Here is a 19,006-nt window from a genome sequence, read left to right as displayed (position 1 = left end):
GYCAGTTTATATCTATGTTCTTGTGCCAGAGTTTTAGCTTGAATAACTACTCTTCCTCCTTTAATGCACAGGGAGGGATCACATCCCTTGGATTTGCTAGGATGAACAAACCAAGCCCTTCCAGGCTCCTCAGCAAAATAACCTTTCCAGTCTCCTGATTCCCACTGCTTCCAGCCTGAACTCCTCTTTCTTGAGCATAGATGTCGTGAACTTTTGCCAGTTTTCCTGAGGAAATTTTACCATGTCTTAYGCAAGGGTATTATAATACTTTTCATATTGCTGTCTTCACCCCTGTGTTATAAACATATTTAGAAACACATAGCATTTACGATGGTTATGTAAACTCTTTGAAATCGTGCACACTGATCAACCATAAGATAAGGGATGCACTTTCAGCTCAGCTCTTCAAAGAAATCTCTGGATCACTGCCTATAAAAAATGGACCGATACTTTTTTTTCTGTCCAGTAATGGGCACTAAGTGACAAACCATGACTTTCACATGGTTGACAAGTATCATGGACCAGTTGGATCAYGCTTGAATTAGTATCCAAGAATTCAGGGAGACTGCGTAGGTTTGGGCTGATTCTCCTTTAGGTTACAACTAACAAATATTTTAAGCTATGGATTGAAGGGAGTATCCGAATTCTGAAGTGACCTACTGAAACTGCCAAAAAACTATGTCATGTTTGTTGGCCAACATCCCCTCTGATATCCTGTAAATTGCTGCGCTGAGTGAGATGTGAATGCTGTCTCCAAAGAATATCGAGGTAGGAAGGCTCTCTTCCAAGTATAATAAGAGAACTGCATTAGTCTTTCAGGGGACTACTTACCTCCCCAGCTCATATGCTGTACAGAGATTTTAATAAAGTAGAATATTGCAGAAAAAGTTGTTTCACTTCATCTGTTTCGTGTCAAAGAAATACAACAKTGAAGCAACAGAAGGTAAAGGAAAAAAATCACTGCCTGCAAATCTATATTTTCACCCCACTCTGACAGCASTGTCCTCCGATCAGATTAGACTGGGGCCCACCAGCTGCTTCATGGCAGCTGTAGGTTTCAGCAGCCGCTTCAGACATTTGACTTCAAGAGGCTCCACATCACGTACGCACACTTGACTCATCGACCAGAAAGCCACATGTCTGTCTGCAATCTTGTACTCCTCCAGCGCCAGCAAGTTGCTGCAGAGATACCTCCTAACCACATCACTGCTGTCTGCAGGAGGTAAACTGCACTGCTCCTGCACGTCCCTGCTTCTCCGTCCTCCCACAGGGCACCTCCCAGGGCTGCAAATGCCGCAGCCCCGCTGGGGCCGGCGGATATAGGGAGTGGTGCTGGGAGCATACGGGCACCAGCAATTGCAGAGAAATTCAGGGTGCTGCTCTTCATAAGGGGACAACAAGGCCTGCTCCTGACCCTGCATGGTCCTTTCACAGTACAGATGGGGCACACCTCGCTTTTGTCTCCCTAGAGGTTCCTCTGACATGCGAAACGCCCCAAAAAGGGCTCCTAGATGAGCTATGCTGGAAGGATTTCAGCGCCTGTCTCAGGCACTGTTTACGGTACCAGACTGCTCTTCATTTCCATGGTGATTACCGACAGGTCTGAAGTAGCAAATCTGCTAAAAGATCCAGCAATGTAGATAGAGAAGCGTAATTAGAAAGCTGGTATTCATTTCAAGGAGCACAGTGACCAATGAAAGAAACAAATGCTGAAAGAACCTAAAAATAAATTAACCTGGGTCACAAGACATCTGTACCTCTCACTAGAGCTAATAGACTYTTTTTTTTCTGAGCATCTTGAACTCCCTGAACGAAAACTACCTCTTAAAATGCATCCACACTAAAGACATCTAGGGATCAAATAAACATCTGGTCTTCTGCAATATGTCACCACCGTGCCGAAAGATGGTTTCAATCACTGTACATGCTATGCTGTACTCATGAGAGACTATGTCTACCTGGCCAGGTGGAGGCAGTCACCAAACAGCTGCCTTTCGWCCCAAAGCTATGGGGACATGGGCTAGCTTGGGCTCCAGCAGCTGTTCACATGTCTGGACACAACGTGGTGCAGAGAGAAGGACATGCCAGCGTGGGGACAGTCCTACCCTGATGTGCCTTTGGAAATGCAACTGTGTCCCCCCAGCTGAAGGGCAAGTGGAGCTACTTCATACCCATCTGTACCTGACCATACAGCTGTGCCTTGTACCTCCTCGAAGGCTCAAAGAGAGCCCCTAACATATGGAAGGTGATAGAAAACGAGGCCCTTGCCTAATTAGCATGGTTGGATGGCAACAAATGAAACATACGGTGCTGCAGAGCGTAAACCAAGCACGGAGCAAGGCTTGTAAAGACAAGAGAAGACAAAATCCCAAACAACTGCATTTTCTCTAATCAGACAGATAGCATTTACAGCCTAAGGGTGGTGCCAAAATATTTCAGGAAATGCCTAAGTCCTTCTGAATAAAACTCAGGAAAACACAATATTTAAAGACAGTAACTACAACAACAAGAATGAAAGCTTTCCACCCTCTCCCAGCCTCCTTACACGCTTTAAAATGATTGCCATAGCAATTATCAAGGCTAACCTCATTTTGCAATCTCCTCTGCAAATTAAGTTCTGAGTTGAACATGTAAAAGATCAGCATAAAAACTAAGCGAATCGTGTAAACTGCAGAGAACAGAAATCAGCGTGCTTTTYACACCGACAGCATGCTGAGGTCTAATCCATCCTATTAAATTCCCATACAGAGATATCTAAACTTCATTCGAGGCATTCTTTCCAGTAAGTGGCAGACGTCACACTTGAAAAAACAAACCCCAAAATACTTGGCCCGTTTTTAGCGTGACCTACCAGTTCTGACTGTTTGTCCTGGACTCACTGTATGGGCACGGAGGGCCGGGAGAGCAGAACGTGTCCAAACAAATCTCGTGGACACACTGGAGCCCTACCACGTTTTTTCCGTGAAACAGTAGTAGGTATGTCTGTATCATATGTTCCCTTTCATAACCACAGAAAACTCCATCCTAAAAGTATTTGTTTTTCTCCTCTCAATTGCTAATTGCACCTACAGACAGGAAAACAGAAGTTCCACAACGATCACATCTCTGTTTTTCTCTTCAGCTGCGTCCTCAGCCCGTATCTTTCTCTGAACACCTCTATACTGCATCTAGAAACCAAACTGCATGYAGAAAGGGCTCACAGCCCTAAGAGAAAATCAAGCCAACTATTTCCATGGAACTATTTCCATAAAACAACCCTCTTTTCGGTAACTTTTCGTTTGTCCTTACCTGTTCGGGTTTCAGGCCAGGAGGGACCCACGCGTACTCTTCCAAGGCACAGCCGGAGTCGTCATCGGAAGTCGAATTCCTCTGGAAGTCAAACATGAGCTTGGTGACGGTCTTCTCCATCTCCAGAGGCATAACTGTTACGATGTGCTCTTCCTGGGAGCACTTACAGTGAAGGCAAATCTTCCTGCAGGTTGGGGCAAGGGGGGGGGAAGGGAAAGAGGAGAAGAAAAGATCCCTGGGTGAGTTTCATTTCAAAAAAAAAAAAGAAAGAAAGAAAGAAAAAAAAGAAAAAAAGAAAAAAAAGAAAGAAAGAAAAGCATTTTCTGCCAGTCATCGGGGTGCAGGAACTCGAATCACCCTATAATTATGCGGCAGCATTTTCCAACGCAGCGTTTCTCGCGCGCGCAAGGAGGAAATGAAAGTCCAGATTTGCTCTGACAACATTTGGCAGTTGAGCTGAGTCAGACTGTCAGATGTTTGGGGATATGTAATTGCTTGTCCCTTTATTATACWGCAAAGAATACTTCCAGCGGCCAGTATACGCAAGCGCCAAGTCCCTGCCTGGTGCGTATCTGCCCGCCACCAGTACCTGCAGCGCAGGCACCACGGTTAGACCAGCTGAGCCCTTGGCCAACATATGAAATGGTGGATTGACTGGGAAGCCTTGAGTGACAAGCCCCTTTAGCATGCCGATAGCATACATTTACTTATTAAAGTAGCATAAAATTRATTATAGTCTGAACACATAAAACTAAATTAAATTAAAGGAGGCTACAAAGCCCACAGTCACACTGCGGCGGGCTCCAAGCCGCCTGGCTCGCGCGGCGGCTCAGCGGCGTGCCAGCTTGCACGTTGCCCAGCAGCTCCATAGGGCAGAAACGTGCATAGTAAGAGCAGCAAGAACGGTGGAAAGGTTGCARTTTAACAGACGTTAGCCTAATTCATTGCAACGATTACTCTTTTTCACATTCCTCCACCCTGCAGGCTGACAGATTTTTTCATGGGCTTGCACCCAAGCAGGGCTGCTTTCTCGGCAGAAGGGCAGAGCAGCCCTGCTCACCCGCACTGCTGGGACATTCGCCGCAGGTAATAACGGAGGAAAAGCAGGGGAGACAGTCAAACCAGTCGCCCAGGGGGCTGGAATTCAACACAGTTTAGGACAAGGGGAGCACGGATGAACTGGGGTCCCACCATCTACTTCTGAAAATGCAACGTTCTTCTGCAAGATGGGCCAACGGCATCTGTTTTAATCACGTAGGACTCTGTTAATTTGCACTAATGAAATGCTGTTGACTTCTGGAGGGTTAGATATGATCTCCCTTAGGTAGCAGAAAGCAGAATCAGGCCCACATCTCACAAATGTGGCAACACACAAAACAAGGGAAATGTTACTGCTGCAGTTGCAGGTTTCTCTGCTGTAAGGTAAAGCAAGGAAAAATCAGAGGGCAGAAACAGTTAAACCTCAGGAGCTTTAATTTTCAGACACCTTGCCTTCTTTTCCACCACTGCGTAAAAGCTAGCTAAGCATACCAGTGCTGAGATCCAGATTTGAGTCTAAGTTTCCACTTGGCCATTATAGCACAAAAAATGCACGCTAGCAAAAGTCAAGAGGCACCGTTAAGTCAAGCCAGGGAGATTTGCCAGATTTTCCCATTTCCTGCCTTTCATCAGATCTAAAATACACACAGACCCAAACGCACCCCGAGTGTCTGGTTTGCATCCAGTCAGAGAGTCTCAGCACTGCCTCTGGCTGTTACCTTAAAAAATAATCAAGGCACAATTTCATGTGAATACTTCAATTAATCAGCTACTGTGGAAAGGTTCTCCGCCTCGGCAGAGCTGTTGGCTTCTCAGCCGTTTCCATCTCACTTCACGATATGATTAGACGTTGTTCAATATGCAACAAGATGTTAAGAATAATTAATATCTTCAGAGCTCAAGATTCAGCTTTTGAGACTTAGACAGTTATTCTGACAGAGTTTAGTGCTTCTTTGCCAAATTCAATTTGCAGGGTATCAGTCACCAGCTTCAAAGAGAGAGAGCCTAACAGTCCAAGCTCAGAGAACTAATGAAAGAAACTGCAGTATCASGTGGCAAAATGGAGAAAAGAGCAAAGGGGGAGAACTGGGGCAAAGGCAGATTTCTTTCTGACCGGACTCCTGGATGCATTTCCTAACAGGCAGCTCGCTAGGAGTCCAAAGCAATGCTCACGGCCATGAGCAGATGGAAATAAGTTTTCCACTCCCTCCATGCACACGGTGCATCGCAGACATTGCCACTGCTCAGCAAATTGGCAACTCTCATTTGCAGCCTCAGCTACCCATCAGCAAACCTCGATTTGCTTCCAGTTTGTATGTGATGGGCAGCAGCTCTCCCCGTGGGTCTGATTCTGAAATCAGTGGAGAGGATCCCGCATTCTCCACCAGGAGCTGGAGGAGGCTCTCCTGTGAACTATCCAACCGCTGGACTTCTGGCTGTTATCCTCATAGTGGGATCCATCCACTTTGGAAGAGTTTGAGCCATGGTGGCAAACCAAAGGGCTGCGATGGAGGCGCCTGCCCCACACCGAAGGCGGCAAGTGGCACGGCACTCCTTGGAGAGCACATGAGCACTGTGACATGAAAAAAAGTCAATCTCCGCATTTCCCTCCTCCTCCAGACCGCGACAATGTGCTTTGTAAAAGCTTTGTACCTTTAGAACCTGAGCATGGCGTTTCTGCCGCTTCCCTGGGCGGAGGGCACAAACTTGAAGATCTTGCCCTTGAGATAATTCGATTCTGCTCCTTTCCTCTCATTAAAAGTGAAAGATTAACAGTTTTAATTACAAGTATTTTATTTACATTAGGATATGTTGCTTCATGGGAACGATACACAGTGTCCTAGGAGTATCTTTCAACYACTACGATATGGTTTCCACGACTTCTTTGCTTTGGTCTCACTTATTCAACTTTATTTTATTGTCTTCCACCTCAACATAATTAAAAATAATTCCCAGTGGCACAAATTTAATATAAAAATGTACATTTCAAATGTGAGATGAAACTGAAAAAGCAATATCACCAACTGCACTCAACAGCAGAACCACTTCAAGCACGCCAACTTGATAAATGTGCCAGGACCCAGCTGTGTGTGCCAGGATGACCAAAACACCAACGCTGCTGATGTGCAAAGCCAACGTGTTCGAGAGGGCAAGGCCGCCGCTGCCGCCGAGGTCCGCTCCGCACGGCACAGCCAAGGGAGCTGACCGCTGGTATGCAGAGACAAGGCTATTTACTCATTAATACACAGGAGGGAAGAGCGTCGGGGCCTGGAGCAGCTCAGCGCTCCCTGGTAGTGCGTCAAATACCTTACCATATAAAGGATGCCTCAGCTCAGGTAGAGCTACACGGCCTGCGAAGGGATAAATCCATTAACTTCATTCTGTCCAGACACCACCGCCGACTAAACAGTACTGAAGCTTTGTTAACAGAGACGTTTGCTTCCCAAGTCCTGGGCAGCCCCTAGCTGTTCACTACGAGCAGACAACCTGATGCTAATTAAGAGAAGAGCAGGGACGTTTTTAAATGAGAAGGAAATAAGGCCAACCACTCAGTGCCTCTCTGGAAATCTCATCTTTGTTTCAAAGCGATTCCTTCTTGCTCTTGGCCACCTAAGAGTATGGGTCACGCTCTGCCTCCACACGCTAGTCCAAGAGAAAATGATGAGGGTCTGCAAGCTCATCCAAGGGAGGTCCTTGGCAACTATCATCCAGAGGTCTTGAGCAACTATTGGACTTACAGAATGGAGAGGCCACAGGGTTAGGAGTATTTCGGAGCTGTTATTAAAGCCTAGGAATACCCTGGAATTTCACTTGCCTCCGGGAGCTGAAGATTGAAGAGAAGATACTCGTGGACACGTGTTTTCCCAATAAAATGAGAAGAGCCAACAGTGCTACGAACTTCAGGCATGGAAAGTAGATAGAAGTGCTTGGAAAACAGTGGTAGCTTGTGGACAGAGAGGAAGAGGAGGAAGCAGCACACCAGCTGTGTCACTTCTAGAGGTCTGACTTACAGAACAGTCTTAGTATTTCTTTTCTGTAAAGAGCTGCACACTTGTTTGCCCTGCAGCAGGGCCAGGAAGAAGGGAAGTAAATAGGGAGAAAACAACATTTCCTGGTTTGAGATTTAGTTGGAAAGAAGCCTGCTTTGAATTGACTTCACATGGTACAAAGAAGTAACGGCTTGAAAACAGATTGAAAAATTTGTTCTACTTGAGGTCAGCACTTCATCTGATGAAGTTACAAGATGGATGTATTTTATTTTGCAATGTCTGCTTTTACACAGTGCTCTTGGCATGACGGCTGGTGTGCTCCACCGAGGAGGAACTAACCCCTGCTTCCAGTTACATCCCCACCCATCCGCTGGCGACGAGRGAAGGGAGCAGGACCGGATCCATCACCCCTTGCAACCCTCAGCAAAGCTACACCAATCCTGTTCTTCAGAAAGAGGCACAAAAGGAGGATCTGAAGCCAACAGGGCCAAACACATCAAGTGGAGAATCTGGCTGCGAAGTCCCTCCTAGCTTGAGATTCAGAAGCACATTTCCAGCCTAGGTCCACGAATATAAAGTTCAACATGAGTCCAATTGACTTGCAGTCTCCCTGGGACAAGGAAGTCTCTTGTTAAATGCAATGATTAGCACAGCACAACCTCTGCCATCCCTGGCGTCTCTGAGCAGCCCTTTCATAATAGCAACAGAAGTAACAATAAGTTAAACTATGTGGAAAACACTAGTGCTATCCAAGAGGCTGTACAGAGAGCTGTGAGTGTGCCCAGAGCTTTCTGAAGAGAGATGAGGTTTCTCTGCTGCAGAGAACTTCCAAAAGCTCTAAACTGGGAAAGCGCAATTACGGCTAAAATGCATTGGAAGGCAGGACAAGGAGCAGAGAAAGCTGGAAGGTAACAGGAGAAAGAACGTGGTTCTTCATAAATGGTTTCTAACTCCAGAAACAGAGCCTGCTAAGCTGGCCTGTCTCCAGAGAGTGCAGACACCGGGTGTCCCCCGAGAACGGCCGGTGAACAAGCTGCTTGTGCCCARTTCTCAGGCTGTACAGTCAGGATTTAGCTCTCCTGGCCTTGTTAGTGCACCAGCCCCACTGCTGCCAYGAAAACCACCTCGTCTGCCTCCTCTTGGCTTTCGCACCAGGGCAGCTCTGGTTTACCTGGCAGTGGGGAGGGGGGCAGGAAGGCACCTCCGAGGCTGCTGTGCCCTGTCCTGCAGAGGGAGAAACGTGGGCACGGACCCTCGTGCGGCGGCTGTGCCGGTTCCTCCCTGTGCTTCGGCCAGGCTCACTGCTCCGTTTGTCCAGGCTAGGAGAGGCATGGGGAGCACATCCTGTCCCGTGCAAAGGAAGGACACGGGTGGACTTGCTTCTGACCAGGAGAGCTCAGCCCAACCAAGTGCCCTGCACCAAATCACCCCAAAAGTGTCAGCAGACTAACCTGCCTCCTCCTGAGAGCCGCAAGAACCAAGGCAGAGTTCAACAGCGCWGCAGAAATGCTATAATTCTTCTTCGACAAAGGAGGAACCCAGCAAACASCTCTTATCACCCACCAGCGCTGCTTATCTCTATTTCTCATTTGCTTCTGCTGGGCCAGAATCAGATAGGTCATATCACGGAGCAACTTCGTTACCGAGACACCGCGAAGCAAACACTGCGCCCTGATGGCAACGCRAGCYGCCGGCTCTGCGGGYGCCGGGAGCCAAGCCGCCTGCACCRCACTCGATATTGAGGGATTTGCATGCATGTGTGCACATATTAACATACAAAATTGGGAATCCCTCAAAAAGCAGTTCTCTGCCACTCAGCTGAAATGCAATGTGTAAAAGTAATGGGGCAATTCTCCCTTGACRTAAGACGTATTCCACAGTCAGATATCTTCCAATATAGTGCCATCCTTCTGACTGCAATAAGACTTTTCAGTCAATAGTCAGTCACTAAATCACACGTCTTCCCTGGAAATAGGAGGAGCTGARGTTGACACATGTGACCCGTGAGCCCCTTAACAAGGGCTTCTTAATATCTGCTGCTGTTATCTTCTCCCCTCATTTGACAGCTAACGAGGCATGCTTGCACCTTCAATAAGCTCCAGCTACACAGACCCATTTCTCCTGACCCCACAGGCAAACATTTATCTAAACCAAAAAAATAACATAATCTTTCACTTYTTTAGAGAGAGGTCTGCAGCTAAAGCTCTTATCCAGGACAGGTATTGCTCTCTCTTTACATAGACAGGAGAACTGAGGCACAAAAGGCAAAGGTGARCAGTATATTCCCTTGACACGGGGTTTCTCACTTTTTCAGGCTGGTTCTGCATCTGGAGATCGCTGGGGAGAAACCCAAGAAGCCATCGGGTGGAACGGAGCGTGGCGCAACTCATGCGACGCGCTTGAAGAAAGGCCACCTTAGGGCTTCGCACAGCCGCATTTGCTAACAAAGCTGCTCCTCCGCAACCTGCTGCAACAAGAGGCTGCCAGGAAGAGGGCAGGGAGGCGGCAGCATGCCCAACGGCCGTGCCGCGCCAGCAGCTGCCGGGCACTCGCGTGCTGGCCTGGCCAGAGCGCAGCCCGCGGGCTAAAGGAGCAACAGGCTTCAGTCCTCCGCCTGGCTGCTCTCCCTGGGGGCTCGTTGCCACCCACAGTCGGACACTGCAGAGCCTGGCTCCCCAAATCACACCCACGTTTCCTCCTTGACTTCTCCATCACCTCCCTAAACATCAGCTTCATCAGAGAAGCMCCGAGTTGTGCTCTAAGCAGGCAGGTGAGGTCTGGCATGCAGTGCTGCATGAACAACCCTGCTCCTCAGCACCTACCTCTGGACGAACCTGCATGGACACCTCTTCTCTAGGGGTTGATGGAATGYACTGACAAAGAGCAAAACTGCAGAGACATTTTTAAGCGGCCACCTAACACCCGTCTGAGTTTAATGCAACAGACTGAAGGAAGAGCTGCCAACTCAAACTAGACACAGGAGCTGAAGTTCTGCCTCTGTCCCCAACCTCTCTGAAACTGTATTTGAACCAAATGCTCACAGTATACCCGAGCCTGCCTCTGCTCAGAGACCCCTCCAAGGGTGACCAAAGACCTCAGCTACAAAGCAGCATCTCTCAGGACAAAGTAYTTCTGCAGCTTCACAGCTCTTCCACAGATTCATTTCAACAGGAGAAACTATGGACAGAAAGGAACTCCGAAGACTTTGTGCTACCTGGGTTTAAAAGGAAGGATAGTTAAAGCTTTTATTTGCAAAATTAGGATATAAGGGAATAAAGGAGATGAACTAAACAGAGACACTTATCAAAGCAACAATTCAAAGTCTGAGGACAAGGTGCCCTCAGTGGCTTGCAAGGGCTGCAGAGGGAGGGCAATGCTCACTTGACCGAAGACATTTTGGGAACAGTTGGCTTAAAAGAGCCAACTGCTGCAGTAGCAACAGAGCAGGCAGGAAAGTAATATCAGAACACTCAGAAGAGCAAAATAAATCATCAGCCAAATGACTCCTGGTGCAAACCCCCCACTGATTTCAGTGGTGACAGTGGAACATGCATAGCTGCACATCTCAGGAAAGGTTTGCAGCAGGTTGGAAAATAACTGAGACAATGGAAGAGGTACGAACCAGACTCTTCTCCATCTTCTCCATCTGCCTGATTTGCTGAGAGGCAGGTCAGATTTTCAGTGTTGCATTACTGTAATTCCCTCTGACCCTCACAGTGCCAACAACAGCAATTGTTAAGGCATTCAAGGCTGTCTTGAAGCTTTTATTACAACTTCCTTTTCTGAGTGTTAATAACTCCTGGAAAAATTCTTCTCTCTGGCTGAAGTTGTTCATGCTTGCTCTCAGACAGATTAATTTTATTTTTAAGACCGAGTTTAAAAAAAATCCTTTACCACTGCAAGATTTAGTCTTGCTTAATTATGGAAAAAAAAAACCCTCAAACCTATCCCCAGTATTGCCAGTCTCAGCCAAATACAAGCAAAAGCAGTCTCAGAGGATTTTCCGATTGGTCTGCATTCGCAGTGAATCAGGACCATTAATTCAAGGAGCAGGGGGAACATCTGCTTGTGGGACCCCACCACCCAGTCCCCGAGCCATKGCTTCCCCATGCAGCTTCCAGTTTTGTTGTCTGTGACCTTTGGGACCACGTGGTAGACGAGAACGCACAAAGCTGTGCTCCTCCGAAACAAGACTAGGGAATTAGGGCAAAACAGGGCACGAAAAGCCCAGATCCCCAGTGGAAGCTCTGTTTGTGTCGCCCTTGTGCCTGTGCTCTCTTTAGCAGATGAGACACCAGAAATGCAGYCCAAACCTGTGGCCAGATCTCTCAAAACCCACTGCAGGACGAATTTAAAACACAGCCTTTCCGTTTGCAGCATGTGTCGCCCTACAGCTATATCAAACGAGAAGCTGGGGCTGCCTTCTGGGTTGGCTTGTTAACCCAGCTCTCGGTGGAGACTCCCTGCTCAAGCACTGGTTTCTCCACGTAAGCTGGGTGAGAGGCCCAGGGTGCTCCTAAATCCAAACCATGTTGCTGGGCCTGCAGCAACATATAATATTAATAACCAGAGAGGACTCAGAAGAATCATTCTATCCAGAACTCTCAAGATATTTTGTAAAAGATGCAGTATTTCTTCCATTTTAGAGGTAAAATGGGGGTAGGCAAAGTGATATACTCGATATAATCTGCAGATCAGACATGAGAGACAGGAGTAGAAATTAGGTGCAGTGAGTCCCAGTTCAGTTYTGTGACAACCATCCTTGATGCTAGTAGGAGTAAAGGTGTCCAACAAGCTACTCTTTCACATTCAGAATGATGAAGGCAGCCCTGCCAACTTAGTCTTACCACCCATCTCAAAATATGTTTTTTTTTCCTTAAAGATCTAACTCCTGGGATTCTGGAAATGATAACCACCATCTTTTCCCCTGCTTGGGAAGAATAAATGGAAACTTAATTTTCAAGCTGAAGAAATGGGGCAGCTAAATAACAACAACAACCCCAGAGCCGGCAGTGAAGCCAACCTCCTGACTTTGAAAAGAAGAGGGAGCCATGGAAAGGGCTGACCTAGGAGGTCCGGATCAGCCAACCACCATTTCCAGAGGGCTGGCAAAGCGGGCTGAGACAGCGAAGCAGCAGCTCTGAACTCTCCTTCTGGGTTCAACTCAGCAGTACGCTCCACCCAAGAGCGCTCTCAATCGTTGATGTGAGCGTGTGCTGCAAAAAGCCTGGCCTATGCCACAAGTTATCTTACACAATTTTTAACTCTACCATTCGGGGGCTTCGCAGCCTAACAAGATGCAGAGCTGTATCTCAATGGATTTCTTTCTGCTGCATAACTGAAGGAAGAAAACCGCCTCCGAACCCTTGATTCCATCAAAAYGTAGACTCTAACTCTGGATCCGCAACCAGCCGTCCATGAGCCCGGCAGAAGCCTGGGTCTGCGCAGCGTGCGGATCCCCACAGCCTTGTAAAGTTTTCACAGTATTAGTCTCTTCATAGACAGCATTTGTCTTCCTGTCCCTCTCTCCTTCTACCCACCATGTTGTAGCTCTCGTAGTTCAGCTTTTCAGAAACRGTCTTTCAGAAATGGTCTCAAGTAGAGTGCTTTTGCTGTGATTTGCCCTGGGGTATACGTGCTATTTAAAGGGACTACCGATTTGGATTTGCAGTGTGACAGGCAAAAACCACGGGAAGCGGTAAACGCATTTCAATTTGAGCATATCCTAGGCTGTACGTCCTACAGGAAAAAATCCAGCCGACAGGCCAAACACTCAGAAGCCGGATGAGCAGCCGTACGCTCAGAGTCTTCTAAATACTGCCATTATTTCCCAAGTTGAGGCTTAGGCAGCGTCGCAGCCACTACCAGACTAAGCCCTGGCACGCCTGCCCAAGCGAGCACACACACGGCTGGTCCGTTTTGTTAGGCAGAATCTGGCTGGTATAAAACAAACGACGGGAGAGGATTAAAACACGACGCCAAATATAATCTTGTTAACTGCAGATAGCTTTCCTTTACGAGCCTCTGCCACARGCTTAAGTCAGCACCCTCACAGATGCAATGCACTGACGTGAGACGTTTAAGTGCTCCCGCAGTAGGTGAAATAATAGCTGAATAAATATAAGTCAGCTAAGTTAGAAGATAGCCAAGCTAAAACTAAAAGGACTACACTGCATCTGCTGTGAATAATTATTTTGGCATTATTCTGCCCAGCGCTAATCCCCAATGGTTTGAAAAGATTCAGTCGCTATTTRGCAACACCAAGAAATCCTGACTGCAAAACAAAGAGTAACTGGATTAAAATCTTTCCATGGTCACAGGTCACGTTTGTGTCGCATTTGCTTAAAACGATCCTTCAAGAAGGAAATCTGACTTTAAAAGACTGCATTGGAAAATATAACCCTCCGCTTTCAGTTCTAGACTGTTTCATAGCTAGGCATTCTAGCACGAAAAAGAAGGATCTAGTAAGATCGTTACTTTAAAACTCTCTATCTTCAGGAATCCAAAAGCAACACAATAAACATCCAAGCAGTAATGTCATCATCCAGAACGCCAGACTGCACGCAGTTTGCTCAGAAAATGCCCCTTGAAACCAGCCTTCGGAGGCTGCATTCACCCAAGCAATAAAATTAACGCCGAGAGATGAGGATTTTCAATTCTTATTTAAAACCAGCTGAGCCTTCCTGATCATTTTAAAAAAGGAAGAATCCACTGATGTAGCATCAGCCTTTCTCTCTGACTTCCCACAGCTGCAAAAATGTGATTTACCAATTAACCTTTTAYGATGGTAAACAACAAGAACAGCAAAGGCTGAAGGAAAGCGCAGCCCCTGGAAAGGTCACCAGTAATGAAGGGTGTATTGAGCAAAGTTACCATGCAGCTGCATGCATGCACAAAATACTGCCTGTTCCTCCTCCTCCGCCCCCCCTTTACCTCCTATCCCCCCCCCCACCCCCGGCAAAATACAGGGCAACTTGTAAGYTGTTGATAAAAGGCAGTTTCTTACCTATTCCCACCAAAGCCGGTGCYGGTGCGGGGTGGGGGAAAACCCACRGGGATGTTCTGCTACGCTAGTTTGGACAGTTTACTTTCCGCTGGTGGGCTGCTCCCGAGAGCAGCGAAACCGCCGCAGTGCAATGAAGCATCGCGCATCGTCCCCGGGCGGGCGCGGGCGCGGGCGGCCGGCGGCGCTCGCCGCACCGGGCTTTTGTCCGCGCCCTTGAGAAGCGGCACGCGTCGCACAGCGCCCTTCTCACCGCGAAACCCGCTGCAGGCGATCCCCGCCCCGCGCTTCGCTAGGCTTTAGAGCTTCAAACCGCCTCGCTCCGCACGCCGGCTGCCCCTCTCCTCGCCGCCCGCGCGGACCCCGCAGCGTTTCGCCCAAGCAGCCTCCCGAGGCGCCGCCGGGCCGTCCAAGGCGCCGGGCGAGCGCCGGGCGCTACGGAGGCGGGAGGCGGCGGGAGGCGGCGGGAGGCGGCGCGGGGCGAGCGGCGGCGAGCGCGGCGCGGGGCTCCGCTGTTGCATTGCTCGCCTCTGCCGCATGCTAATGAGCGATGGCGTCAGCCGGCCCCGGGGCCCGCATCCGGACAGCGCCCGCCGCCCCGCCGCCCCCCCGGCGCTTATTTACATGGAAATCAGCCCGCTCGCGTAAAATCGATAAGCCCTGCGCGGCTGCCGAGGGAAAGGAAGGAGAAAAATCCTTTCGCCGCCTCGCATTTGTGCATTTTAAACRACTCTGGCTCCGCGCCGACGGCCCAAATTGAACGCTGCAAAGACGCTAATTATCCTCCTCGAACCATGATCTTATTCGCTGCTGACCAAATCTCGACTTGCTGTCAAACTCAAGGYGCTGCTCCTCCGGCGAGCGGGCCGTTAAAGCAACGACCTCCTCCGGCTCCGAACACCCGTACCAGTTTTCTCCTAGCTTTCCATGCCCCCTTAATTATTTTCTGCAGTCATTTGCTGCGATTCCCCACTGGTTTTTAGACACAGCCTGTGTGCGCACCAGCAGGGCTAAATATTCTGGGACACACGAGTTATTAACGACGCGTTTTGGTTGCTGCATATTTTAATACTTTTTCTTTCATTTGGCCTCGAGAGATGCGCGGTCCTCACCTTTTATGTGCATCTCAGGTAACTACTGCAAATGCAAGGACTATGCTAGCTTAACAGGAAAGCTAAATCTTCCTTCCCAGTGTTTCCCTCCCCTCATAAAGGAGAAGAAAATATATGGAATGAGCTATACTGCCAAATCTCTTTTGATGTTCTGAAAGCTCGTTACTTTGGAATCAGGGACTCGCAAACGAATCTGATTCAAGTTAAGTGCTGGGGGGGGTGGAATGTACTTCTTAGCTTTTACGTCTGTGGAGCGAAATTTAAAAACCTAGTTTCTGTGGGCTCAGAAAAATACAGAAGGCAAATAAAACCTGCCCAACACATATCCTTTCTGTAACGCGCTGGTGACTTCTGGGGCCTAGCTCAGTATTGCTGAGCCCTTGGGTTTGGCAATATTAAATACGTTTACAGAACACAGAAGGATGCAGAAAACACAGCTGCGAGTCTTTCTGCAGTTTCAAATGCCTTAAATTATGGTTTTTACTAAGGATCATAAATTAGGTTTCATTATACGGAATTACACTCAAAATATCAAGGGCGAAATCTTCAGCTGGGACAAATCATCAGAGCTGCCCCAACTTACTCCATCCAAGTACACAGTGCAGCACAGGCCGAGAGAACATGCTGAGACCTCATCTGGCTCCAACATGGGTTTAGATGGAKGAAAATATCCATGGCCATTAACAAAATATTTGAGCATTTACATTTTTTTTTCAAATTAAGACTGCAGCAGCGAGTCCAAGAATCAAGCACCAACTCTGTGGCTGCATCCGGCTGGGTCAAATCTTCCAGCAGCTCCAAAGTTTGGGGGATGGCAGCCCAAAGATGGGGTTTGGGATGCCCCATCCAAGGTGGGCTCAGCCAGGCCAGGGGAACCGATCCACCATTCCTGATCATCACATCATGCCCTTGCCCCTTCTTCAAGGGCAGAGGAGCACTCTAACTTTTCCCAAGGAATGGCACAGATTTGAGGAGGTTCCTCTCAATCTCCTCCAATTCCACAAATCAACAACAGCACTTACTGGGAAAAAACTTCCCTGACCCTTCAGCCTCCTCAACTGGCACGTTTTGTCCCTTCCGCCTTGCCTCGGCATTTCAGGCAGGCTGTCAACGCAGCTCTGGATGGTCAATGTGCCAAGGCCTTGAGATGACGTCTTTTTCTCTTAAATTCAGAACACGTTAATTAAAATACAAAGGAAATGAGACAAAACAGAACTGGGCAAAAGCAAAAAGAGAAGCCTGCTAACAAAATGATAATGTAGAACAGAAACTCTGCAGAGCAGAAATTACTCGTATTTACTGCAACAATCTTCTCTGGCAATATACTGTTAAAACCACACAGTAGTAAACTAAGGGCTTCAACTGAGACAAAAAATGTGCACCACTCAAAATGGCAGGTCCTGCAGGCACTAATTTTCCCTGAACATGAGTCAAATGCCTGACTTTTTCTGCACTAACCTTCAAGGAGCAAAGGCCCTTAGCTACGACCACTTAGGAGCAAAGGGTTTATTAGTGCCCCAAGTGCCACTCGAGYAGAACTGCCAGCTGGCCCTGCACGTGGGGGAAAGGCTGGCAGGCGAAGAGCCTGGGTTTCCAACCCTCTTCTTGTCYGATGTGGTCTGTGCAACCCAGTCCATGGTAGTTGTCATCACCAGGTRCCAGCCTTGCCTGCTTCTGATGCAACAGAGGAGCCTACAGCAAAGATGAGCCCCGCAGCCCATTTTGTTTGCTACCTACACCAACTGGTTCATCCCCAAGAAAGGAATCACACCAGAAATTGCAAATTTTTAAATATTAAGTTGATGCACAAAGCTAAAACACAGGTGAAAACCATGAGCTCATGTCACTGATCAATAAAATGAGTGCTTATAACATCGCAGTTGTATGACTATCTGCCCACAGAAGAGCTTGGTGTCTCACATATATTCATCATCGCTCCTAGTAGACTTCCTGCTCTGATGCTTGCAAGCCTAAGTATCTTCAAAAGGCATTGAACAGGTTATTCTGAGACAAGAAATCAGATCRGGAGATTCCACTTTTGGACACCAGACTGTTTCAGGAAAGTGGAAATGGAACTTCCTGCTCTGAAAAGCATTTGATGGTTGGCAAATACTCTGCATTACAGCKACCTACTCCAAGGCTTGTGGAAAGGTCGTGTGTTGGAGTAACCCTGCAGGCGCACAGTATTCCCTGACTGATACTGCGCGTTGGGCGGGTGAAACGGGCGTTTCGTTAAGAAGCAAGGTGAGGACTGAGCCGGTGGAGCACACTTCGGAAGGCAGCCTGAAGGACTTGCACGAGTACAAGGACGGATGCTGACAACTGCTGGCAATGAAGTAGATGTTCTGAAAGACCAGAGATGAAATCTGTCTTCTTCTACTTGAGTAGCTCAGATTTTATCAAAAGCAGGAAGCCCCTGCTCAGGCTCACAAGTGAGAGAGGACCAACTCTCCTTGTAAACGTAACCAGCTCTAGTTTTAAAGACAAAGACCTGATCTCCATTGTCTTCTTCTGCCATTTTCCCAAATTCATCCCCAAAGCTAACTGAACAAAACCATCGTTACGAAAGCCCGTGTTTCACGAATAGCGTCTTTATCACCTGAGGAACTGACCGGCTGTCAAGCAACAGGGCTTCACGCGATGCCGCCTACCCCCTCGACCACAACGAGCTACGAACCGCCGCGGCGGCAGCCTGTCACCCTCGAGGTCAGGTCTCAAAGAAACCGCAGACGGAAACGGGCTGGAGGGGGAAGGGCAGAGACAACACCCCCCAAACCCAGGCTTACAGCTTTTCCCTAGGACTGCCGTTCCCGTCTCACACCGCTAACGTCTGAGACCGCGCGAGGCGGACCCGCTCCTCCTGCTGCGTTTSACGCGAGCTGTTTTCAGCAGACGCGGGTAAGGATCCATGCTGCCGGCCTCCGAGAAGGAATTTAGTTCTTAAAACACTCGAGTCCCCCAGCAGATGACACAGAAGGCGAGTTACGACCCAGAAGCGCCGCAGCCCATTTCTTCAGTTTTTATTAGAAGCAATTACTTGTATTTCCAGCTAGTTCATCCAGTACGACCGGTCTGACCTCCGCGGCATCCTCTGGCGCCGTGGCCGGTCGAGACGGCCCGTTCCCCACCCACGGGCAGCTCACCTCCGCTCGCTCAAAGGCGCCCCGCGTGATTCAACGGTCTAACGCCGGGAGCTGCTCCCTCTGCTTCTCCGCGGTCCGTCGTGGCGTTTCAGGCAAATCTGAGCACGGCCCGCAGGAAATTCGTTGAGCAAAACCCTCCGAAACGCCAGGTCCCGCTCAGGAGCCGCGCTTAGAGCTGAAGCGGTCCCACAAGGCCTCATCCGGGTCTCCCACCCCAGCAAGAATTTCTCCCTGCGTTGGAAACAGCTTAGCAACGCTGCAGATGATGCATTTGGACAGATGATTCTCCAAGCTGYAAMGAGCACGAGGTTTCTTTCGGCCCGTTGTCGGCCGTCTCCGCGGCCTTTCCGCGCAGCTTCGGAGGCCGCGCGGCGTGCAGGCACCGCGCGGTCCCGCGCGCGCGGCGAGGACGCGCCCCGCTCCGGCCGCGGG

General features: G+C 48.7%; 1 protein-coding gene across 2 annotated transcripts in view; it reads right to left on the bottom strand.

Annotated features, from left to right (window-relative positions):
- PRICKLE2 (prickle planar cell polarity protein 2) overlaps positions 1-14,794 on the bottom strand; it is a 39,925-nt gene extending 25,131 nt beyond the window's left edge. For both annotated transcript variants that reach the window (XM_085300108.1, XM_085300110.1), the window contains exons 1-2: positions 14,323-14,794; positions 3,289-3,472 (exon numbers count right to left, since the gene is read on the bottom strand). In XM_085300108.1, coding sequence (XP_085156234.1) covers positions 3,289-3,420 — 132 coding nt within the window. In that variant the 5' untranslated portion in view covers positions 3,421-3,472; positions 14,323-14,794. The remainder of the gene's footprint in view (positions 1-3,288; positions 3,473-14,322) is intronic.
- Between the last annotated feature and the right edge of the window lie 4,212 nt (positions 14,795-19,006).

The sequence above is a fragment of the Rhea americana genome, unplaced genomic scaffold (genome assembly GCF_003343005.1).
Source record: "Rhea americana isolate MKP2758 unplaced genomic scaffold, rheAme1 scaffold_16, whole genome shotgun sequence".
Classification (NCBI taxonomy): Eukaryota; Metazoa; Chordata; class Aves; order Rheiformes; family Rheidae; genus Rhea; species Rhea americana.
This window is presented reverse-complemented; position numbering and strand designations above follow the sequence as displayed.